Here is a 21,871-nt window from a genome sequence, read left to right as displayed (position 1 = left end):
CACGGTGGGGCTTTTACTTGTCTTTTTTAAGAAGCTGCGTGTAGAGTGCTCTGGGGGATGGACCTCCAACCTCGCCTTTACAAGGGGGCTGGGATTGGGGGTTCCTGGCGATTCAGGGAGCCTGGCCCCCACAACAGTGTTGTTTGGTCAGGCCACCTGTGAGCCACGAGGCTCAGCCCACAGTGTGAGTCGCGCAGTGGCGGCCCCTGATCAGGAACAGGCCTGTGGGAGCCCAGATTCCAGGCCAGCAGGACGGGAGCCATCGTGGTCTTTAACCAGAATGGCACCCAGGGAGATTCCCTGGCAGCCCTACTCCGCGCAGGTCCCCATGCCTGGCGTGGGATCGAGCTTCGTGTTGTCTTCCCCACTCACCCCCAGGAAGCCTCCTCCTCGGGGGTGGTCGAGGTCATCGGAGGCTCAGAAACACACCTGAGGTCTGACCCACCGGCCCAGGACCCAGGCCCTCCTGCCCCAAAGCCTCACATGGACACCTGGGACCCTCCTCCAACCCCACCACTGTCCCCCTCTTGACTCTGATCTCCCCTGCCAAGGGCAGCCACACTCCAGCTGGGTCGCCAGGTGAGACCCAGGGCTGCTCCCACACTAGTCCCAGGTCCCCACATCTCCCTGCCGAGCATGTTTTGGGAGAGACCCAGATCCAAGGGTCAGTCTCTCTGGGGTCCTGGGATCACAGCCAAGGACTAAGGACTGGGGGGAGGAGTCAGGGTCCCAGGGGCTCCTCCCAGTACCCTTAAGTAAGGAGTTAATCTGGAGGATAATTATTTGTGGATACAGACCATGTTCTGCCCCTAATGTGCTGTGTGACTTCAGGCAAGTCATATAACCTCTCTGAGTCTTCTCTAATCTATCACATGCATGATTACTTAGGAAGGTCCAATGAGACAACTCGTCATACCCCAAAATGCTGAGCGGTTAAGACTGGAGTGATTGCTTCCTTTCCTTTCTGTGATTTCCACATAACCACATGTTGTGCGGTGGCTGCATGTGCAGAGAGCGTGTGTCAGACCTTTGAAGGAGGAGGGGTGGCAGGCACGGAATGCCAGAGCTCCTGAGGCCTCACAGCCAGGCCACTGTCCCCAGTCTTCATAGGTGGAGAGCCAAGGAGGGACACGCCCCAGGTCTCCACAGAACAAAGCCCTGTGCAAACCCAGGGTGGTGTGTGCTCACAGCTAGCAGATGTTCATTTAATGCTTATGTTAAAGCAGCTGTTATTTTTAGAAGATATGCATAATGAAAAGGTAAACTTGCCTACAACTCCACCTGGTGATAATCATCGCAAACATTTTCTTTCTTTTTCCTTGTCTCCCTCTCTTCTTCCGTGTTTTACTGTATTTTCTTTCCCTTCTGTGGACTCAGACTCCACCCCTATCACTGTATAACTGGCTGGTTCACTTAAGGCATCACGACTTCTTACCATTTTGATTCCCCTGCAGCATGCCATTGGTGGCTGCAGAGTCTCCCTTTGAGTGGAATGCAGTTCATTTCATGGATCCCCTTGTGTTGGACACTGAGGTTATTTCCCACCTTCTCACCGCGCAGGTTTCAGCCACGAGGTGGTGAAGGTTGTGCTTCCTGGATGTGGACAGCCTGGCTGAAACCCACTTTCCCCACCTGTGACATGTCTGCCTCCTTGGATTGGCACCAGGGCTGAGTAGTGAAAATGAAGCAATGCCGAGGTGTTAACAAGGTACCGGACGCATAGTAGGTGCTCAGCGAAGTTTTGCTGTGAGCAGTACACTCTGGCCTGTTCACGTTTTTGATTTCTTGAAAAGCATTAATTGTGTCGGCGTGGGCGCCTGTGCCTCACCCTCCTGGTAACCCGTGTCTCGATTGGCTAAGGGAGGCCTGTTTCCTGCCTTCTGTAACTACTCAGGGTGGGGACCCTGTTTCTAGCTGGGTCACCAGCCCCCAGGACTGGTTTGGGGTCTACCGGGAGATGGTAGCATTTCCCTCCCCTTGGGAGGACTGGCTGTCCCTTTCTGTGTCTGGGCTTCCAAACTAGAACTTTGGCTGACACTTGGGGGAAGCTCCAGAGTCAGGAACAGTAAAGCTGTTCTTGCAGGGATCAGGCTGCATGGGGTGTTTCACTGAGGCCGAAGCCTTTGTTTGTGAGTGCTAAGAACTTGAGGCACATAATCTCATTTAGCATCCTGAGAACCAGGTGGAGTCTGCATTGCCTGCAGGGAATCTGGGGTTCAGAATGGTTAAGTGACTTTCCTGAGGCCACACAGCTTCCAGAGGAGGACCTGGAGTTTCCACTTGCTCACAAGGCCCTGGGCTGCCCTTGGGGCAAATGGAACGGAGAACCCTGGAGGTCGGGTTAGAGGATAATCTCTGATGGTCTCAGAGAGAATCTCATTAAGCCCTGGCTTCTGAGAAGGGAAGACACTTGTCCTGGGTCACCCAGGCTGGGGTTGGGTCTCCGCTTCCCAAAGCCAGGCTTCTCTCTGTTCTTGGTCCACTCCTGAAGTCCTCACCTGCCCTCCGCCACCGACTCCCTTGAATTTTAATTACAGGGGTGAATTCACAACCTGGGCAACAGGCTGTGGGTGAACTGGGGAGGGGGCCATTGCTGGGGCAGGGAGAGGTAGGAGGCCTAGGAGGAGCCAGAGACAGAGCAGCACAGCCAGGTCTCCTGAGGTCGCTGGCCCCGGGCTCCCCAGGGTGGCTGTCCTGCAGCCCTGGGCTGGAGGACGAGGTCTGAGGGTTGACTGTCCAGGGCTCAGCGGGTCAGCAGCTGTGGCCTCCTGTCTCCTGGGTGCGCCCCAGGCTGGGTGAGCAGGGCTTGGGGGAGAAGTGCTGGCCCCCTGAGGAAGGCTGCCTGGGAAGGGCTTGGTGATCTGGGACCCGGGGTGGGGTGCCTGCCAGCGGAGCCACCTGGCCTGGCTGGCTGGCAGAGCTGCCCGCATTAATGACCAGGGAGGGTGGGTTGGTGAGTGACAGGATGTCAGGGGAGCCCGCCTCCCTCACAATGGCCCACATGGGCCCCTGGGGCTTGGCTCAGCTCCACAGTGGGCTGGGGCGGGGGTGGAGCCCTGCCAGCCAGATGTGAGTGAAAGGCAGGGAAGCCACAGAGGGGCGGGGCTCCGCCAGGCGGTCCCGTGCCAGCCCCGCTCTGCCGACTCTGCAAGCTGACTGTGGGGAAGGCCACTCACCCCCTCAGTCACCCATCCATCCACTCACCCACTCAGTCACCCATCCATCCACTCACTCACCCACTCAGTCACCCATCCATCCACTCACTCACCCACTCAGTCACCCATCCATCCACTCACTCACCCACTCAGTCACCCATCCATCCACTAAGTCACTCACTCAGTCACCCACTCAGTCACTCACCCACTCAGTCACCCACCCATCCATTCACTCACTCAGTCACTCAGTCAGTCACTCACTCACTCACTCACCCACTCAGTCACCCATTCATTCACTCACTCAGTCACTCAGTCACTCACCCACTCAGTCACCCATCCATTCACTCAGTCACCTGCTCACTCACCCGCTCACTCACTCTCAGCAGAGACGTTCACTGCTGCAGGTGCCCCAGGCTGCAGGACAGGCCCTCCCCTCCAGCCCGTGGAGGGGACCAGAGCCTTGGACCTGGGCAGCCCTGGTAGGAGTGGTGGCGAGCTGGTGCCCAAGTGCTGAGGTGCCCCTGAGGTGCTCCGGGTCCCCTGCCCGCCCTTGGCAGGAGTCCTCTCCACACTGTGGCATGGCGACTCCTGTCCCCAGTTTGCAGGCCCAGAAGCTTAGGCTTAAAGGAGGTCGGAGGTGACAGCCAGCCAGAGGTGGGGCTGGGAGGCAGGTCAGGACGCCCTTTCTCCAGTGGGGACCGCTGCTGTCAGCCACCTGGACCTCTAGGACAGTTCCGGGGCTCTCCGCTGCTCCCTGCTCCCTGAGCCCTGTGGGCCGGCGTGCCCCTCTGCACCGCAGCACCGCCGCTCTGGCTGGCCTTGCTGGTGTCCTCTAGGGCCAGCCCAGCCGGCTCCCGCCTTGGGCCCTGCACCTGCCCCTCTGGGAGGGTGGCCCAGCCCTCCTGCCAATGCTCTGGCCCCACCTTCCTGTCCCCTTCCTGCCTGTCCCAACCCTCCTCCCCAACCTGCCGCTCTGGTCCTGCGGCTTCTCCACAGGGCATAGCCCCAGCCACCTGGACCCTGGAAGTCACGGTGACCTGAGGGAGACTCTGCTGCTCTGGGCGAGCCCTGGCATCAGAAGTGCGGGGTGCAGCCTGGGATGCAGGCATCACTGCCCCCCTCTACACACGCGCTCCTCCGTGTGTCTCAGGGCAGCGGGAGGCAGGGCGCCCCCAGCTACGCCCGCCATACACCCAGCACAAGCCCTGCAGCAGAGCTCAGGGGCGCCCGCTGAATGAGCAGCGGGCAGCCTCGGGGAGGATGGCATGGCCACTGGATGAATCTGCCTGGACCTCTGGGGGGTCCTCCTGGGGACTCACAACAGGAAAGTTCACCGGATCAGCCAGTTCCCTACCCCGGGGTGGCTGCGCACCCATGTCAGGGTGAAGCATGGCTGAGGCGAGGAACCTCATACCCCCTGGGATGGCGGGTCTCATTTGACAAGTAGCCTTGGAGCTGGACGGGCGCCAGTGACCCCAGTCTGAGCTCCTGCTGTGCAGACAGGCAGCCTCGGCCAAGGTCATGGGAGGAAGAAGAAGCCCCAGAGGGTAGAGGCTTCAGGCCTCCTCCCAGGCACAGCTGTGTGACCTTGCCAAGCCTCTAAACGTCTCTGGGCTCCAGTCTGTCAGTCTGTACCTGGAGAGTAGTGGGTAAGATGGTCCCAAGCCCGAGACATGAGAAGATCCCGCAAGCACCTTTCCTGGGCCGCCAGGACCTGCATTTGAACTGCAAGGGGTTAAGCCTCTTGCTCTTGCTCTGCACACCGCAAACCCCCTCCTTCTGACAAACACTTGTAGGAAATCAGGCTGGGCGCTTCCTGCCGAGGCAGGCGGTGGCCTCAGCTGCGCGGGCGGGAGCGGTGGGGAGCGATGCTCCTCTGTGAGCGCAGCTTGGGCTGCCTGGCAGAGCAGCCCGCGGCGGGCTAGGGCGCAATGGAGGCAGGCGCCTCCCTGGAACAAAGGCCTCCCGGGCAGGTCCCCTGAGCCCCAGCGGCAGGATGGCGGTGGATCCCCGGCGAGGTAAGGAGGCAGCTGGCGGGAAGGACGCCCTCCCTGCGGACCGGCCATTCGGAGAGCAGACTCCGGACAGCCAGACCAGCCCAGTCAGGAAGTCGCCCTGCGGCAGCTGTTACCACTTCTCTCTGGGCTTAGCGGGCCGGCCCCCAGGCCAGGGTGGACTTTAGGGATTTGCTCAGGCTCAGGGTGCTAGAGTCCAGGCCCAGCCCAGATTCCAGTCTCTCGGGAACTTGGATGGTGTTGTCCCTCTGTGTGCCTGGGCGTCCTCTCCTGCACATGCAGAGTTGGTACTCCGGGCTGCTAAGGGGCCTCAGAGACACGCAGGATGGGGAGCAGCCCGGGAGGCAGCAGGGGTTCCCCCAGGAGTGGCCTTTCTGCTACATAAGGGCAGGCAGAAAGCCCAGGTTCCGAGGGCCAGAGGATGGTGGGAGCAGAGTCCCCAAGGCCCAGGCCCCTTTCCTCTTCCTCCTCAACCCCTACGGGGAGAGTGGGCATCCAGAGGGAGTGGCCCACACTTCTTTGAGGTCTGGCCTCTGCACAGCCCAAGGCCAACCCTTGAAAGCAGCAGGTCTGTGCCCTGCCAGCTGATCGGGCCACTGAGCTCCATGGCCAGCTCTCCTGCAGACCCAGCTGCTGGCCATGGGGTGGGTGGGGGAGAGGCTTCCTTCGCCGTGCTCCTGCTCCCCCACTCGTCTGGTGGCTTTCGTTTGAGTCCTGGCACCCCAGAGCACCCTGGCTTTTGGCTGTGAGCCTCTGAGGGCCTGCTTCTTGTCTGTGCCTGTTTCCTCCAGTGGTAGATGTCAGGGTCGGCTGGGAGCAGGGGGTGTCCCTGGACAGCCGCCTCGGAGGGCACGAGGAGGCGGGGGTAGGCTGTGTGGCGGCACACGCAGGAGCACCCCGGAATCAGATGGCACCAGCCCTGAGCCAGGAGGGGAGGGCCCTCAGTTTTGGAATGGCTGAGGAGCCCCTTCTGTGTGGGCTGGTGGGGAAGAGGAGTCTGCCTGCCCGAGAACCTTAGGAAGGTCACAGGGCGACATGGAGGTGGGGAGCCGATTTGCAGAAGGAGGGGTGGTCTCTCCAGGGCACGTGGGAACCCTGAGCCCAGGGGCCCAGTCCTTGGGGGCCTTGGTCCTGACGGGGCTGGGCCTCCTGGGGTCAGTTTCTGGCTCAGGTTTGGCAGGAGGAGCAGCCAAGCCCACCCTGCCCTCCTGAAGGCCGCCTGCCTTTGGCCCTGCCTGCCTAGCTCTCCAAGTTCAGCTCCTGCCTTTGGACCCTGTGCCTTTGCCTGCACTGTCCCTCTGCCCAGAGTGCCTCTCCTCGCTCCCCCCCAAATCCACTTTATCTCTCAAGCCCGCCCTAAAGCTTCCTCCTTTAGTGTCCCTTCTGTATTGTCCCCTTCCCATCCAGTATGGAGTTTGGAAAGCTTCTACTCTTTTCTGTATTCCTGTGTCTGTAGGACCCAGTAGGAGGTCCCAGGGTTGTTTTGTTTTGTTTTAATTGATTTGCACCCACTGGGTGCTCCGTATGTCTCTTTGGTCTTTTGCAGTGTGACCCCCAGGAAGGAGGGTGACAGTTCTGAGCAAGTCTTCAGCCCTACCCCTGCCTGCCTCCTGCCCAGCAGGGCCCTGCCCTCTCAGCAGCAGCCAGGGCGTGGTGTTTTCTGTGTACAGTGAGGACAGCTCCAGCCTGGTCACACACTCTGAGTGGCAGCAACACGGGGGCACACGATGCCCAGCCCGCTTCTCTGTTACCGCTCCAGCACATGATGGGCACTAATGTGTCTGTCGACTGACTAGTTGGTGGGTGCTGGGCTTGGTGGCACTGAAGGCTTTGGCTGGCATGGTGGACATAGGTCTTGCCCAGGCTCACAGACTTAGGGGCCTGAGGGGCAATTGCAGAACTGCAGCCAGCGACTGCAGCGGCCTCTGACAGCCGCATCCCCTGGTCACAGATTTCTGCAGTGACTGAGTCATCCCAGGAGACAGGATGTTCCTCTTTGTGCACACACAGTCCTCTGTGATTGGTCAGGCTGCCCTGTGGCAGGGCTAGAAAAGGGCCCTTCAAAAAGTCAGAAAACCACACGCCTCCCCCAGCTCTTCGTCAGTGGAGGCTTCGGAGAGAGAAGCAGCAGGTAGTCGGGAGCACCTCCGGCACCTGCTGCTGTAGGTCCTGGGAGGAAGGAGCAGCCAGTGAGCTTCCAAGGGCAGCCCTGCCCGAGGCCCGGCTAAGTGCAGCTCCTGGGCCCGTCCCCAGCAGAGCCAGGCTCTCTGCAGTTGGACCCTGGCACCTACCTGCTCCGAGGATTCTCATGTACACTCAAGGTCAGGTTCACTGCCAGGGATTTCGGGAGGGCCACAGTTTGTACAGAAGGCAGGGGAACCCAGGAGGACTAGCACTTCTATTTAAAATAATCGTTTTCTAGGGCACCTTTTGGAAAATTAACTTTTGAAGATATTCTATCTAATACCCATAGTATATTAGCCCAAGATTGTATATGTGAAGTTGTAAGAAAAATATGTATGTACACATTTACATATATACATGTATATCATTGTAAGGGAGTGAGAGTATTCTTACTGATGAGTTATGATTAAGAATAAAAATCAGGAGCCCACCAGGCCAGGACTGACGGTTGCAGGTCTACCTGGGCACTGACCAGCTGGGGGACCTTGGCCTTGTCACTAGTCTCTGCTGAGCTTCAGCTTTATCATTTGAAAGAAGTTCACCTGTGACCGGAGGCCGGGGAAGCAGATTGAGAAGATGTCAGGCGTCCAGCCAGGTGGGCAGAGTGGGGACATCACACGTGGTGGAGATGATGGGACTTAGGGTTGATACGGAAGAAATTCTGGGGCTTGGCGCTAGGGGACAGAGAGGAGGGACAGGCAGGAGGGAGAGAGGAGAAGCCCTGGAGCCCCATCCCTGAGCGGGGCTACATAAGCCGGGGAGTCGCTCCCCGTGCTTAGCCCAGGCCTTGAGAAGCGGCCTTTCCAGGGCTGAGCTGTTCCCTGGGGAGTGTGTGTCAGAAACAGCCGCCTGTTCGCTCTCTCTACTGAAGGAAGCGAGGCTCCTGCAGGATTCAGTGGCTCTCAAGGTAAAGGCCTGCGTCCCCACTGGGCCACAGCACAGAGGGAAGAGCCCAGGCCTGCCTGACCCCTGCGTGGCTCAGGCAAGGCCTTCCACTCTTTGGGTTTGCTTTCCCACCTATAGAGGAAGACCTGTGCGTGAGCTCGCCGGGGCCCTGCCACCCAGACGAGGTCCAGTTCTTTGAGACTCCACGGCCGGGAGCTCCGAGGGTGGGCTGTGCCCCCTGCTCTGTCGGCCTGGGGTTCCAGGCCTGGCACAGTGCTTGGCACAGGGAGTGCTAGAAGGTGTTTGCGTAACAGGGGAGTTGAAAGCAGCAGAGGGAGGAAGGGCAGGAGGCAAGGACAGCGGAAGGGAGCCATGGGGCCTCCTCGGCCCGCCTTCCACTTCACCAGGCTCTCTCCTGACAGCCAGCCCTGTGGCCAGGTCTCCGACTCAGCTTCACTCTCCTGGAGAGCCAGAGAAGGGCCTGAAGCTCACCTGGACCACACTCATTTTGAGGGACCCAAGAGGCCCTCCGGGGCTGGCTGCCCTACCCTTGCCTCCCCTGCCATCAGCGTCACCAGGTCCCAGTCGCCACCATACGTGGAAGCCTCCTCTTGGCCAGTATAGTGCTCACCAGGCTCACCCCCTGGTCCCCTTATCTGGAATACTCTGTTTTTTCTTCTTTATTGAAGTGAAATTAATATAACATGAAATTAACCATTTCAAGAAGGGTTCAGTGGCAGTACATTCACAACGCTGGGTCACCCTCCCTCTGCCGTTCCAGAACACTTTTGTCATCCCAAAAGGAAACCCTGTGCCCATCAAGCAGTTCTGGACCACTCTGTCCCCTACCTCGGCCACCCTGTCCTGCCTGCCCTCTGTTGACTTGCCTCGTCTGGACATCGCTTGTACGGGGCATCATGCACAGGGTGGCTTTTGTGTCTGGCTCCCCTCACTTAGCATGACGTGAGGGACAGGTGTCGAGACTCCACCCCCTTCGTCCCCCTTCATCCCTTTCTGGGGCTGACTAATACTGCATCGTGTGCAGAAACCACAAATAGACTGTGCATCCACCCATCCGGGACTCCCCAGTGCTTCACCCTCGGTCTGTCGTGAACAGGTGTGGAGTGTGTTTGAGTGTCTGTGCACTCAAACTTATTTCAGATACTGAGATGATCTTTTCAGCATTCCCCACTTTGAACCTAAATTCTACCCCCAGGGAGGAAAGGGAAGGTCCCCAGAGGAAGTGGCCTCTGCGCTGGCCCCACTCCTCCCCCACCTCTTCTCACCTGGAGCTCTGCAGGCCTGGGTGTCTGTCTGCTCCCCCACCCAGGCTGTCAGTCCCCCAGGGAGCGGGGCCTGTGCATGGAACCTGGTCCAAAGGAACAGTCCCTGGGTAGCCAGTGATAACAGTAACACCAGACACCTGTGGTCAGCGTGCTGGCCCAGGGCTTCCTTATCTATGTCCTGTGAGGGAGAAGAATGTTCATTCCAGTGTTACCAATGTAGCAAATGAAGACAAAATGACTCTCCCAAGGTCCCAACAGCTTCAGGGGGATGGAGCGGAGTGAACCAGGACCCTCTGACTCCTGAGTCCTGCTGGTGACTTCTTGATCTGAATAAAGGGTCTACTGACATGATTGTTGTCTCTTGGTGTGTCCTCAACAGGTCACAGGCAGGATGGCTGGTGCTGAGATGAGCCTGCGGTGACTCTGGGGTCCCCAGCAGCAGCTCTGTCTCCTGAAGATGAAGCGCCCAAGGTGAAGCCCGAGCCAGGCTGATGGCCAGCTCAGGGACTGAGGTTCGCTGGGCCGGGCCAGGCCTAGGGAAGGGGCCCCAGCAGCGGCGGCGCTGGGCCTGGGCTGAGGAAGAGGCTGCGGAGAGGAGGAATGCCCGCGGCTGGGGGGACGGGCAACCCTTCCCCGGTGCCGCCAGCCCTGAGCTCCTGGAGGATTTCCGCCTGGCCCAGCAGCACCTGCTGCCCCTGGCGTGGGCCCCAGGCCCGCAGGCGTCAGGAGCATCTTCAGGAGAAGGTCAGTCTGAGCCCCACTCCCACCCTGCAGTCACATCTTGTGCCCCAAACATCCCAGCTTCCGATGGAGGGCGTGGAGTGGGGGAGCCTTAAGTGTCTTAATTAAACTGTACGAAGCCTATGACTTAAAACTTTAATGACCTCAGGGTATAAGTAACGCTGCGCATTGCATCCGGGATTAAAATCGTTATCATCCCATCCACCGAGAACCGCCCATTTCCCCAGCACGGATGTGCAGACGGGACATGGGTATGGAACAGCGTGCGCATGCTCTTTGTCACCTGCCCCTCTGCTCACTTTCCGCTCCCCAGACACCTTCCGGTGCCCCTCCTGACACAGGCCTTCACGCCGCTCCTCGTGCTTGCTGATGGTAGATGGCACAGAGAGGCTTGTCCTTGCTCTTGGTTCTGTAGCGTCTGCTGATGTGAATTGCTCAGTTCCAGGACCATGTTCATGTTGAAGACTTTTGAAATCCCAGCCGGCGGGGTCATCTTGGCATTCCTTGTTTCCTTTGCATCAAGACGGACCTAGACCAGCCAGCTCCCTGGCTTTGCTCGGCGGCCCCTCCTCCCTGAACCTCGGTTGCCCCCTCTGTGAACGGGGCGCCTGTGCCCTTGAACACAGAACTTGACACATGGGCGCGATTGCACTGAGATCATGAAGGAAAGGCCCGTGTCAGGGCCCTGGGCATCAGCGGGCCCCCTGAGGGGTGGAGAGGCCATTTGGCTGGACTGTCTCGTGCCTGATCCGCTCCCGTGCACCTGCCCAGTTGCCGCTCAGCGGCATTTCTGAGCTCCTTCAGGGCAGGGGGACTGAGAAGCACTGGGTGACAGCAGAGAGGCGTCCTTCCTGGGGTCACATGGTAACTAACCCCTGCTATGATGTAACAGCTGCCACCATGTCCTGGTCCTCACTGTGTGCTGGGCACAGGACTGGACGGGGCCCGGCCCTCCCCTCCCTTCACTCCATGCTCTGCCAGGTAGGGCCAGGCCTCAAGTTTGAATAAGGACACCAGAGAGGTCAGTGACTTGCCTGTGGCCCCAGGGAGAGGTCAGAGGACCTGAGTGAACCCTGGCTCCAGGGTTCACTCTTCACCCCACTGCATGGCCCTCGGGGATGGACACACTGGACTGCATGCTGGGCCTCGGTTCCAGGTCCAGGGTGTCTCTGAAGTTACCCAGGAGCAAGTTATTGTCTCTGGGCTTCAGGTGCACTCCTCTGAAGGGGCTGTTAAGGGAGGGGAAAGAGCATGGGAGGCGCAGGTGACACTGGGTGACAAAGGTGTGTCCAGCCAGAGCAGAGAGCCTGTTCTTGGCATCACCCAGACTAGCTCATGGAACTGTTTCTATACCAGAAGACGAAAGAGCAGGTGCTCAGTGATCACAGCTGTTGGATGGTGGGCAGATGGGTGGGTGGGCGGTGAAAGGACGGGGTGCTGGGTGGGGTGGCTACTCCTCAGCACCCATGGTGTAATAGTCAACACAGCTTCTCCATCCTGGGGCTCCCCGTGCTTGACCGTCCCCCCTTCCCGTCAGGCAGTGTGGAGTCAGGCACCCACTCTGCAGATGCAGCCGTGCCTGCTGGCGCCTGCCTTGCCTGTGGAGTGGGCAGTGGAGCGGGGCAGCTTCAATATGAGCTGCTCACATAACCAAATGGGCCATGGTCCCTGACATGGGTGTGGCAAAGTACAGCCACCCGTCCCACTGGAGTCCGTAAACGGGAGCACACGGCCCAGTCAGGGGGCTGCCGACTTCCTTCGCAGAGTCGAGGTAGAGATAGCATCTCAAGGACAAATAGGAAGGTGCTCCCTGGAGAGGCCGAGAGGAGAGCCCTGCAGAGGGAAAAGTGTGTGCGCCCTGCAGGGAATGAGGGGGCTCAGTGGGGAGCAGGGAGAGCCTAGGGGAACATAGAGAGAAATGGGTCAGAAGCCTGTGGGGTCAGGCTGGCAGGGACCTTAGGGCTCTGCCTTTGTCCTGGAGCAATAGATGAGTTTTCAAGGGATGGGGGTGTGGCCTGAGGAGAGGAGTAGGTGGCTACTGCAGTAGTCCAGGCGTGAGAGCACGCGGGCCGGAGCAGTGGTCCTGACGGACTTCAGAGCGTCAGCAAGTCTGAGATTGGAGTGACCAAGATGCCTCCAGGCCTCTGTCTTGTACAGCAGGGTGGGGCCGCGTTGCCATTAGCTGAGATGGGAGACACGGCAGGGGCTGGGGCTCAACGGGGTGTGAGGTTTGAGTTGGAGGACTGTTGAGACCCCCAGAACAGGTGTTATAAAAGGACTTGGTTGTGTGGGGGGCTCTTCAGGATTCTTGCCATCCCCCGTGAGGAACAATGCAAGCCAGAGGTCTACCTGGGGTTAGGTTACACAGTCCGACTGGATCCTTGCTAAGTGGTGGTGGCCTGTCTTTCCAGAGGTTGAAGCAGAGGATGTGGACAGCCCAGAGAGTTCCACCCTGCCTCTCAACTGGCTCCCCCAGCAGAACCATCAGTTGGACATGACTGAAGAAGAGCCAGATGAAGCCCCTGGAAGTCCTGAGGCTGAGGACCCTGGAGAGAGCTCCCCAAGGCCGGGGCAGGAGGCTGCTCTCCACCCAGAGCACAGTGGGAACACCTGCCCTATGGCCCTGGGGCGGAGTCAGGCCGGAGGCTGGGTGGCCTCTGGTGAACAAGCCAGTGGAAGCAAACTTCCAGAACATTCTGAGGTCAACCCGTCTGTTGAACTCGGCTCTACCAGGTCTTGGAGCAGTGGGACCATGAGCATGGGCCGCAGCAGCGACAGCCTTGATTCTGCCTGGGAAGGAGAGGCTGATGTCCCCCAGCCCGCCGCCCTGGCAGCAGCGCTGCCACAGAGCCCCCGCCACCAGCTAAACCCAGATGACAGAACCGGAGGCAGCGTTGCTCCGGCAACGCCCACAGGATTCCAAGACCCCTCAGCACCACCAGCCCAGAGCCCCCAGAACGCTGCCGGCAGATGGAAGAGAGAAGCCACCCGCCTGCCACTGCCTGCAGACCAGGCCTGGCAGCAGACGAAGACGTCACCTAGGCCGTTGCCCTCTCGGTTCACCGGCTCCGTCAGCCCCCCGAATCCTCGGCCTCGGCCAGCTCGGAAGGACAGGTCTCTGCCCAGGCACGGAGCCACTCTGGCCAACCACTCCTCTTCTGATGCCCCCAAGTACGGCCGGGGGCGTCTGAACTACCCGCTCCCTGATTTCTCCAAGGTGGGGCCGCGAGTGAGGTTTCCCAAAGATGAGAGCTACCGCCCCCCCAAGTCCAGAAGCCATAACAAGCAGCCCCAGGGCCCCGCTAGGCCCCTGATCTTCAAGTCACCGGCCGAGATTGTGCGGGAGGTGCTGCTGAGCAGCGGAGAAGCCTCCCTGGCCAAAGACCCAGCTCCTGCCCACCCTGTCACCAGGGTACCCCAGGAGTTTCAGACGCCTGAACAGGCCACGGAGCTGGTCCATCAACTCCAGGTGAGCGGGGCTGCCATGGAGGATCAGGACACCTGGGTACCTGCTGGCTATGTGGAGGCAGGTGGGGACCGGAGGCCTTGGGTCTGGCCAGGAGTCCCCTGCTGGTGCAGGGACAGCTGTCCGCAGAGCCACGAGGCAGACCTGAAAGCCTTTTGCTCAGAAAGAGCAACAGCTCTGCTCATGTCTCAAGCCTGGCCTGCTTGCATGATCTGTCTGCTTGTTGTCGACTTCTGCTGTGAACAAACTCAAACATATTCAGGAGAACAAACAGTGTAATAAACGCCTTGTCCCCACGCCCTGCATCGCCTGCCCAGCCCCTGCCAGAGCCGTGATTTTCATCTGGTCTGACTCTCCCCCTCGAGCCCCATTGACAAGCAAAGTTCCAGGCACCCAGTCACTTCGTATCTCAGCCCGTCTGTGTGCGGAGATGAGGACTGACCTTAAGCATAACCGCAGTGCCATCCTGGTGCCTAAAAGCTGACGCCGTTGCTCACCCCGTGGTGTCAGGTATCCAGGCGGCTCTCGGTTCTTGCCGTCTCTGGTCCCTGGAGTTCCTTTCAGGGAGTTTGACTCAGGGTCCAGACACGTCTCTTGTCTGACGAGCCTGACGTGTGGCTCACATGCCTTTCCCGCCACCCCGCCTTTTTCTTTTTCCCTTCTTTCCAAGTCTCTCTTGACCCATGTCTCTGCTCTTGCTTCTTCCTTGTAATTAATTGTCGGAGGCTGGTTCTCCTCTGGGAGCCGCCTGCATCCTGCATCCTTGCACCTGTGGCATTTCGTGGTGCCGATTGTCCCCTTTTCCCTGGCTGCCCGTAGGTTCTGAGCAAGAAGCTTTTTTGGGCCACAGTCGTCTGTGCGTGACTGTCCCCTGTAGACCCAGGCTCCGGGGAAGGGGTGTGTGGCCGCAGATTGCCCAGCAGTCCTGCCGGCCTCCCTCAGGGAAGGGCCTCGATTGTGATGTGCACAGCCAGACAGTCGTGACCTTGACCACGCCCTTCATTTGGAGTGACAAAATGCCAGTATTCCCATGTTGTCACTCCTTGTGCTTCAGTACCAGAAATCTAAAAGTAAACTTCTGCCTCTCGCGGGGTGGTTGCCAAGGCCTGGCTCGCGTGGGGAAGCCCCGAGAAAAGGCTCCCTCCGGCCTTTCCCTGACGTGTCTTCAGAACCTTGAGTCGGCTGCCTCTCATCCTGCAAAGGTGACTGGTGATGCTGGCTTTTGCTTCTTGTGTGTGACGGACTTGTTTTGATGACAAGTCTGGGTTTGTTGAAGGTAGATTCGTCGTAAATGAAGCTGTGACTTTTGAGTCGTCTGTTTTCCTGACTCTCAGGTGATTCACCCAGCCAGCCATTAAAAGTACTTACAAAGCACACGCGGCTTGAACCCCCAGAGTGGGAAGCTGGGTGTCCTTACCCGAGTGCTGGGCAGGGACTGTGGACAAGGAGAGAAGGGGCAGCCCTGCAGGGTGGCGAGCACCCAGGTGCCCTGCCAAGGCCTCACCAGGCTCCCCGCAGGTGGCATTACTGTCGGCTGCCCACCACTCCAGGGTCTGGACAGGGGGTCTGTGTGCATGGCGGCCTGGTGAAGTCTGCTCAAGGACCAGGACCCCTCGGAGGGGGCAGCCTGCAGGGGCCCGCAGGGAGGGCGTGCTGCGTGCCTGGCGTGTGACACGGTGCTCTCCTTCCCACAGGAAGACTACCACAAGCTCCTCACCAAGTATGCGGAGGCCGAGAACACCATCGACCAGCTGCGCCTCGGGGCCAAGGTACCTGGGGGGAGGGGTCCGAGTCCCCGGAGGTAGCACTTTCTCATGGTCTTAGGGAAAGGCCACCATCTCCTGCCTCCCCTTAGAAAAGGAAAGGTCCCACATGCAGTGGTCCTTCCTGAGGATGGTGGGACCTCAGTTCGGATCCAACCTCAAAGTCTCTTTGTGACCTTGGGCCATGACTTCACCCTCTCTGGGCTCACTGCTGATGAGCTTAGATATCTGTGAATGCTAAACTCTGGGGTGCCCAGGAAATTCGCCAGAAGCTTCTTCCTTCTTAGATGAGCTTTGGGGTAAGTCCGCTGGGGAGCAGTGCCTTACTCCATCACTAACCAGCCATGTGACCTCAAGGAAATTGCTTGGACTCTCTGAGTCTCAAGGGAATAGCACAGACTTTCTTCTGAACCCTGGTGCTTGTTTCCTGGGCCTCATCTTCCCTGGCCACACCCTTGCGGTCTCACCCACATCCCGCCCCTCATGACAGAGAGGAGCACCATGTGTGGCAGGTCGTGTGGAGGGCAGACGTGTCCCCTGGGCCACTGTACTGCCCAGCTCTGACCCGTCTGGGGAGGAGGCCAAATCCCATTCTCGGGAACTTCCTCTTTCCTGGGGTGAGGTAGGAAGTGGGCCCGTCACAGCTCCCGTGGCCTCCCACTCTCCACATGCCCACACTCGCCCCTCGAGGCTGCCAAGGAGCATGGCAGCCCCTCCCCGGCCCCCCGCTCACCTGGCGTGGACGCCCCCGCCCCTGCACAGGCAGCTTCCGGTGTCTCGAGGTGCTTCCGGGTGTGGGTGGATGCCACAGTGAGAAAAGAGAAGGGGCCCCTTCTGGGGCACGCTCTCCTCCGTCCCCACATCCGCCACCCAGTGTGGAGCTCCCTCCCCGCTGCTCTGATGGGCACATCTGTGAGGGGGACTCAGCCGCACCTTCCTCCTGAAGGCCAGACCTGGGCCGCGTCTTACCTCCTTCAGGCTCTCCCAGTGCTGAGCCAGACCCAGGGCTGCAAGGGAGGCAGCCAGGGGCTTGGCAAGGCCCCCTCTCAGGGACTGCAGACCCCAGAAAGTCCCAGGAGAAAGGAGCTGGTCACCAGGGCCAAACCTGCCAGCAGCCCCATTTCACAGACTGGGAAACCAGGGGCCTGAGCTGGGGCAGTTGCTGAAGGCCCGGAAGTGGCCTGGGCAGGGTGCCGCAGCTTCTCCTTCCTCCTCCCTCCTCCCATTGTTGAAGGGAGTGCTGAGCATGGAAGGTGCTTGCCTGGTGCACAGCAGGCACCGGGCAGGATTTAGGGGGTTACTATTGGCACACTGTTGAATGTCAGGGATGTGCTGGGCAGCGGGGACACCTGGGAGCAACCGGGACCTCCTCTCCTGGGTGCTCCTGGCCCAGGACTCAGAGGCCTCCCTGTGGGCACTCGGGCTGCCTGGCTGGAGCCCTGGGCAGGTACCTGGCTGGTGGACCAAAGGCCAGAGAGGCTGGGAGCAACCCAGCGTGGCTCCCCTGTTCTTGCATCCTGGAATGCCGAGCCTGAGGGCTCTCCCCAGGAGAAGGGTGTGCTCAGTCGGCTGGACTCTGCTGGAGACAGGGCTCTGCAGAGGAGACGGGCCCCAGGCCCCACAGCATGCTTATTCTATAGCCCCTGTACACTCTGCAGGCTCAGAAGACCCAGAGAATGCCCCTGCTCGGAGCCCTGGTCCAAGATCCCCTGCCAGGGAGCCCAGTTCACACCACCAATCCTGCCCCTCAGGCTGAGCAGCAGGCATGACTCCCTGGGTCTGCAGAGCCCATGGGGTGGGGACTGGAGCAGCCTGTGGCCACCAGGCCAGGCCTGCAGTGGGTGGGTGGGCACAGGTGTGGACCCACGGGAGGGAGACACTTACCAGGCTGGTCAGAGGTGCCAGGCCTTGACCCTCTCCACATGCAGAAACTGAGGCTGAGCGGGTGAGAGGTGAAGGTGGGAGTTGACGTCTGTCTGCAGGCTCTAGGTGTCCCCAGCCCCACAGGCCCGAAGCCTGCTGGACCCTGGCACAGGTGTGACCGGCCTGGGCATGAGGCAGGCCGGGGCAGGTGGTGGCAATAAGAATGGCGGGCTGTGCTTGCTGAGGGCAGGCCTAGGTGGAGCGCAGGGGGCCTGTGAGCACTTGCCCGCGGCCCCTCAACAAGGAGGCCAGGAGCTGGCGTCTGGACCCACAGCTCTGCTCCAGAGCGCCCCTTCACACCAGCTGCCAGAACTAGACTAAAGGCTGAGGATCTGCAGCCAGGGAAGCTGATCAGCTAGTGGCAAACCTTGGCCCAGAGACCTCAGAGGATCCGGCCCCAGCTCCTAGGGCAGGGTGGCATGAGGATGGGCACCAGCATGGCCAGGGGTCTGCTGGGCTCTGGCCAGAGTGTGCATGGCCATCACCACATTTGCTACCTTGTCACCAGCCCCCTGCCCCCACCCCTCCCTCTCAGCTGCAGGGAATGTGGAAGGGCTGAGGTGACCAGAAGTTACCCCAGAAGGAGAGATGACATCAACCGCCTCCCCAAAGCGCGTTCTTGGCCCAGAAGCCCCTGTGGGGGCGGTCAGGAGGCTGTGTTGGGGTGCGGCTCCCCTGCCCTGCCCGGCCCATTCATGAGGCCCATTAGCATTCTGCAGGCGCAGGAGCCTGCCTGTGCGGGGAATGCTCATGAGGCTAACCCAGCCTTTCCCACACGCAGCCCGCCCTGCGCGGAAGCCCCCAGGGAGACTTCCGCCTGGCCTCAGGGAACAGCATGGGACATCTGTCTTAAAAGGGGCGCCCCAGCCCCAGGGGCAGTGTCTTCCTGTCCAGGAGGGACTGGCCACAGTTGCCACCCATCACCCCCTCCCTGCCTCCTCTGGGCATCTGCCGAGGCTGTGGGCCTCTACTTCACGCTTCTCTGATCCCTCAAAACACAGGGGCCTCTGGCTCCCCGGGCGACCCAGCCTGGGAGCTGCCACCTTCCTGCTGCTCCCCAGGTAGGGCCTGGGTTGCAGGAGGGGAGGCGTGGGCATGAGGAGGGAAGACTGGGCCTCCCCTGGGATTTGGGTCACCTCAGGAGAGGGGTGCTGTGGGCAAGCTTCCCTGCCTGCCCCTGCAGGCGCAGGTGGAGAGCAAGGCTGAGCAGATGGCGAGGGGATTATTAAAATCCAGCTTTGTTCTCATCTGGTGGGGCTCAGCCTGGAAGGGGGGAGGCATGGGGCCAAGTCACACATGGAATAGATTTTTCTGCCACAGCCAGGACCTGTAGAGCAACATAAGCATGAGAAGCTGCTTACCTGGGGACCAGGGAGCCCCCATCCATAGGCCCACTTTCAGCTGCCTTTGACTTTGGGGCAGCACGGAGCCAGTCAGGATAACCCACCTGACATCATGATGGGGCCCAAGGCGGCTCTAGAGTGTAGTTGTTCCATGGCCCTGCTCCATGCTGGCCACTGAATAGTTATGGTGGGGACGATGATGGTGGTAGTGATGATGGTGGTGATGGTGATGGTAGTAGTGTTGTGGTGATGGTGATGGTGATGGTGATAGTGATGGTGTTGGTGGTGGTGGTGATGGTGATGGTGGTTATGCTGATGGTAGTGATGTTGTGGTGATGGTGGTGGTGGCGATGGTGATGGCTGTGTGGTGGTGGTGATGGTTGTGTGGTGGTGGTGGTGATGGTGGTGATGATGGTGGTGATGGTGGTGGTGATGAAGGTGGTGGTGATGATAATGATGGTGGTGATGGTGATGGTGGTGGTGATGGTGATGGTGGTGGTGGTGATGGTGGTGGTGATGGTGGTGATGGTGGTGGTGATGGTGATGGTGGTGGTGATGATAATGATGGTGGTGATGGTGGTGGTGATGGTGATGGTATGGTTGTGTGGTGGGGGTGATAACGGTGGTGGTGGTGGTGGTGGTGATGATAATGATGATGATGGTGGTGGTGATGGTATGGTTGTGTGGTGGTGATGGTTGTGTGGTGGTGGTGGTGGTGGTGGTGATGGTGGTGCCAATGATGGTAGTGACGATGGCGATCGTGATGGTCATGGTGATAATGAATGTGAGGTTGGGACTTGCTACTTATTGGGCACTTACTTTGTGCCCAGAGACATTAGCTCTGGGACTCCCAGGGGTGTGGTTGGGAGCTTGTTCAGGAAGCCGGGCTGTGGCTGCTGAGCACATGCACTAAGCCAGGGCTGGCACACTCTGTGAAGGACCAGATGACAGTTGGTTTGTGGCCCATGCAGTCTCTGCCTCAGGTGTTCGGCACTGCTGCTGTGGAATGTAAGTGGCCGTGGCCATCATGGGAGCTTGTGGCGTGGTGTGCTCAGGAGGCCCTGTTCACAGAAGCAGACCCTCGTACCCCACTGCTCCCAACCCTTGCACAGAATGTGGGTTTTCTCTGCTTCTGAGCTTCAGATGGTCTTCCTTGGTCACCTGCTAACTCCAGACTGCCCCCTCCTACTGGGCTCATTAAATCCATTCTCAAATGGTGGAGATCTGCTATAGTGGGGGACCTGTTTGTCCACTTGGTGTCTCATTCATTCATTAAAACTGCTATTGGTTGCTATTTAATAGCAATATAATGATTATTGGAAATATTTTAATTTTATTAAGAATATCAATAGTTATAACTATTACATATTATAAAATAACATAATTGCATCATTAATAGCAATTATTTTTACTAGTGGAAAACCAAACTGGGCACAGTGGCACACACTTGTAATCCCAGCAGCTCAGGAGGCTGAGGCAGGAGGATCGCAAGTTCAAAGCCAGCCTTAGCAATAGTGAGGCACTAACTCAGTGAGACCCTGTCTCTAAATAAAATACAAAGGGTTGGGGATGTGGCTCAGTGGTTGAGGGTCCCTGAGTTCAATCCCTGGTAACAAAAAAAAAAACAAAAAAACAAACAAACAAAAAAAAACACTAGTGGAAAACCATAGACCTTGGGGTCAGATAGAGCAGTGTTATAATCCTAGTTCAAGGATTTATCAGCTGGAAATTTTGAGTAAGTGACTCAACCTCTCTGAGTCTCTGTTTTCTCTTCTGGAAAATGGGCCTGGTGGTTCCTGCCCCACCTCTCTTTTGGGACACTGTGAGAAGGGATGAAAGGGCACATAAGCTGTTCACCTGTTCTGGCCCCACCCAAGGGCTCGCTTGGGGCTGCCTGGTTTCATCAGGCCTGCCAGGGGCTCCTGGGAAGGGTGGAGACGTGAGGCCCCAGGTGAGTCTGCCTGCCTGACCACATGGCCTCCCTCCTCCCAGGTGAACCTGTACTCAGACCCGCCCCAGCCCAGCCACAGCATCCACATGGGGGCGATGCCCCAGGGGACCAAGGCCCTGTCCTTCACCATCCCTCAGCCCCGCGCAGTGGAGTGCTGGCCTGGCCCCACCCAGAAGCCCCAGGCCTCGGAGGCTGCAGGTGAGTCTGGAGGGGCGCCACGCTTTGGGCTCCTGCCTGCGGTGCTGCTGGGGGCCTTGGTTTGCAGGGAGCTGGCCCTGGCCTCAGGCAGGGGACTAGAGAAGCAAGGTCACTCCCTGGGCCCTTCAACTTGAAGGGGTCAAACGGATGTGGAAAGTGTCCTGCTTTCCAGAGAGGCTTGGGTGAGCCTGGCTCTGCCACTTGGTGGCCGGTGAGTCGTGAGAGCATCGTCCCCAGGAGCCTGCATCACACGTGCCACGGTGGTCTCTGTTCACCCCCATCGACTGCGGCTCACACCATCATTACCCCAGGATGGCTGGGAGGTGGGGCATGCGGAGGTCGCGCTATGCCAAGGGGAAGGGTCAGGACCGAACTCGTGTCCCAAGCTGGAGCCTGGAGCGGCTCCGCTCCTCCCTGTCGAGCCGTCTGGGTACCACCGGCCTGGTTCCTGCCTGCGGATGGGGTGGCCTGCTGCCCAGGCCTTCTCCTCAGACCACAGTGAGGCGGGTGCAGTTGTCCGAGCGGCAGACATGGTGGTCTCGGGGTAGGCTCAGGCTCTCTGCCCGTGAGGACTGCCCTTGGTCCCAGTGCTTAGTCTGTGTCTTTCAGGGTGGTCGTCAGCACGAGGAGACCTGAGCCCCTCCTCGCCCACCAGCGTGCCCGCCCCAGGGTGGTTTCCGGAGAACCAGAGCATCATCAAGGACCTGTCCTCCCCGGAGTGGACACAGGCGCTGGCTTCTCAGGCCAGCCGGTTCCTGGCCAAGGTGAGCAGCCCCCAGCTTTGCCCCAGCAAGACCCAGCTGCCTGAGGTCTCAGGGACTCACCCGCATGGACGAGAGGCCTCTGCATACCCGCGTGTCCCCCTGCCCCTGCACCAAGTTCACTCAGCGCCTTCCAGACACCATCCTCTCTCCTGGCTTGGAGGCCACACCACCCAGCCCCTCCCCATCCCCCTGCAGCA

General features: G+C 59.4%; 1 protein-coding gene across 13 annotated transcripts in view; it reads left to right on the top strand.

The window, feature by feature from the left end:
- The window catches only part of AKNA (AT-hook transcription factor), a 44,564-nt gene that overhangs the window by 2,185 nt on the left and 20,508 nt on the right, over positions 1 to 21,871 (top strand). For 2 of the 13 annotated variants that reach the window (XM_079113877.1, XM_079113879.1), the window contains exons 2-8: positions 1,561 to 1,726; positions 6,736 to 7,491; positions 9,905 to 10,269; positions 12,678 to 13,735; positions 15,427 to 15,501; positions 20,754 to 20,910; positions 21,520 to 21,674. In XM_079113877.1, coding sequence (XP_078970003.1) covers positions 10,017 to 10,269; positions 12,678 to 13,735; positions 15,427 to 15,501; positions 20,754 to 20,910; positions 21,520 to 21,674 — 1,698 coding nt within the window. In that variant the 5' untranslated portion in view covers positions 1,561 to 1,726; positions 6,736 to 7,491; positions 9,905 to 10,016. Of the gene's footprint in view, positions 1 to 557; positions 580 to 1,466; positions 1,727 to 3,721; positions 5,174 to 6,014; positions 7,492 to 7,523; positions 7,950 to 8,258; positions 9,357 to 9,904; positions 10,270 to 10,669; positions 11,131 to 12,677; positions 13,736 to 15,426; positions 15,502 to 20,753; positions 20,911 to 21,519; positions 21,675 to 21,871 lie in introns of those variants that run through there. The other 11 variants (XM_079113876.1, XM_079113878.1, XM_079113875.1 and 8 more) reach the window with 11 other exon arrangements.

Source organism: Sciurus vulgaris (assembly GCF_902686455.1).
Source record: "Sciurus vulgaris genome assembly, chromosome: 15".
Classification (NCBI taxonomy): Eukaryota; Metazoa; Chordata; class Mammalia; order Rodentia; family Sciuridae; genus Sciurus; species Sciurus vulgaris.
The sequence above is the reverse complement of the archived record's forward strand: the minus strand, read 5'-3'. Positions and strand labels throughout refer to the sequence as shown.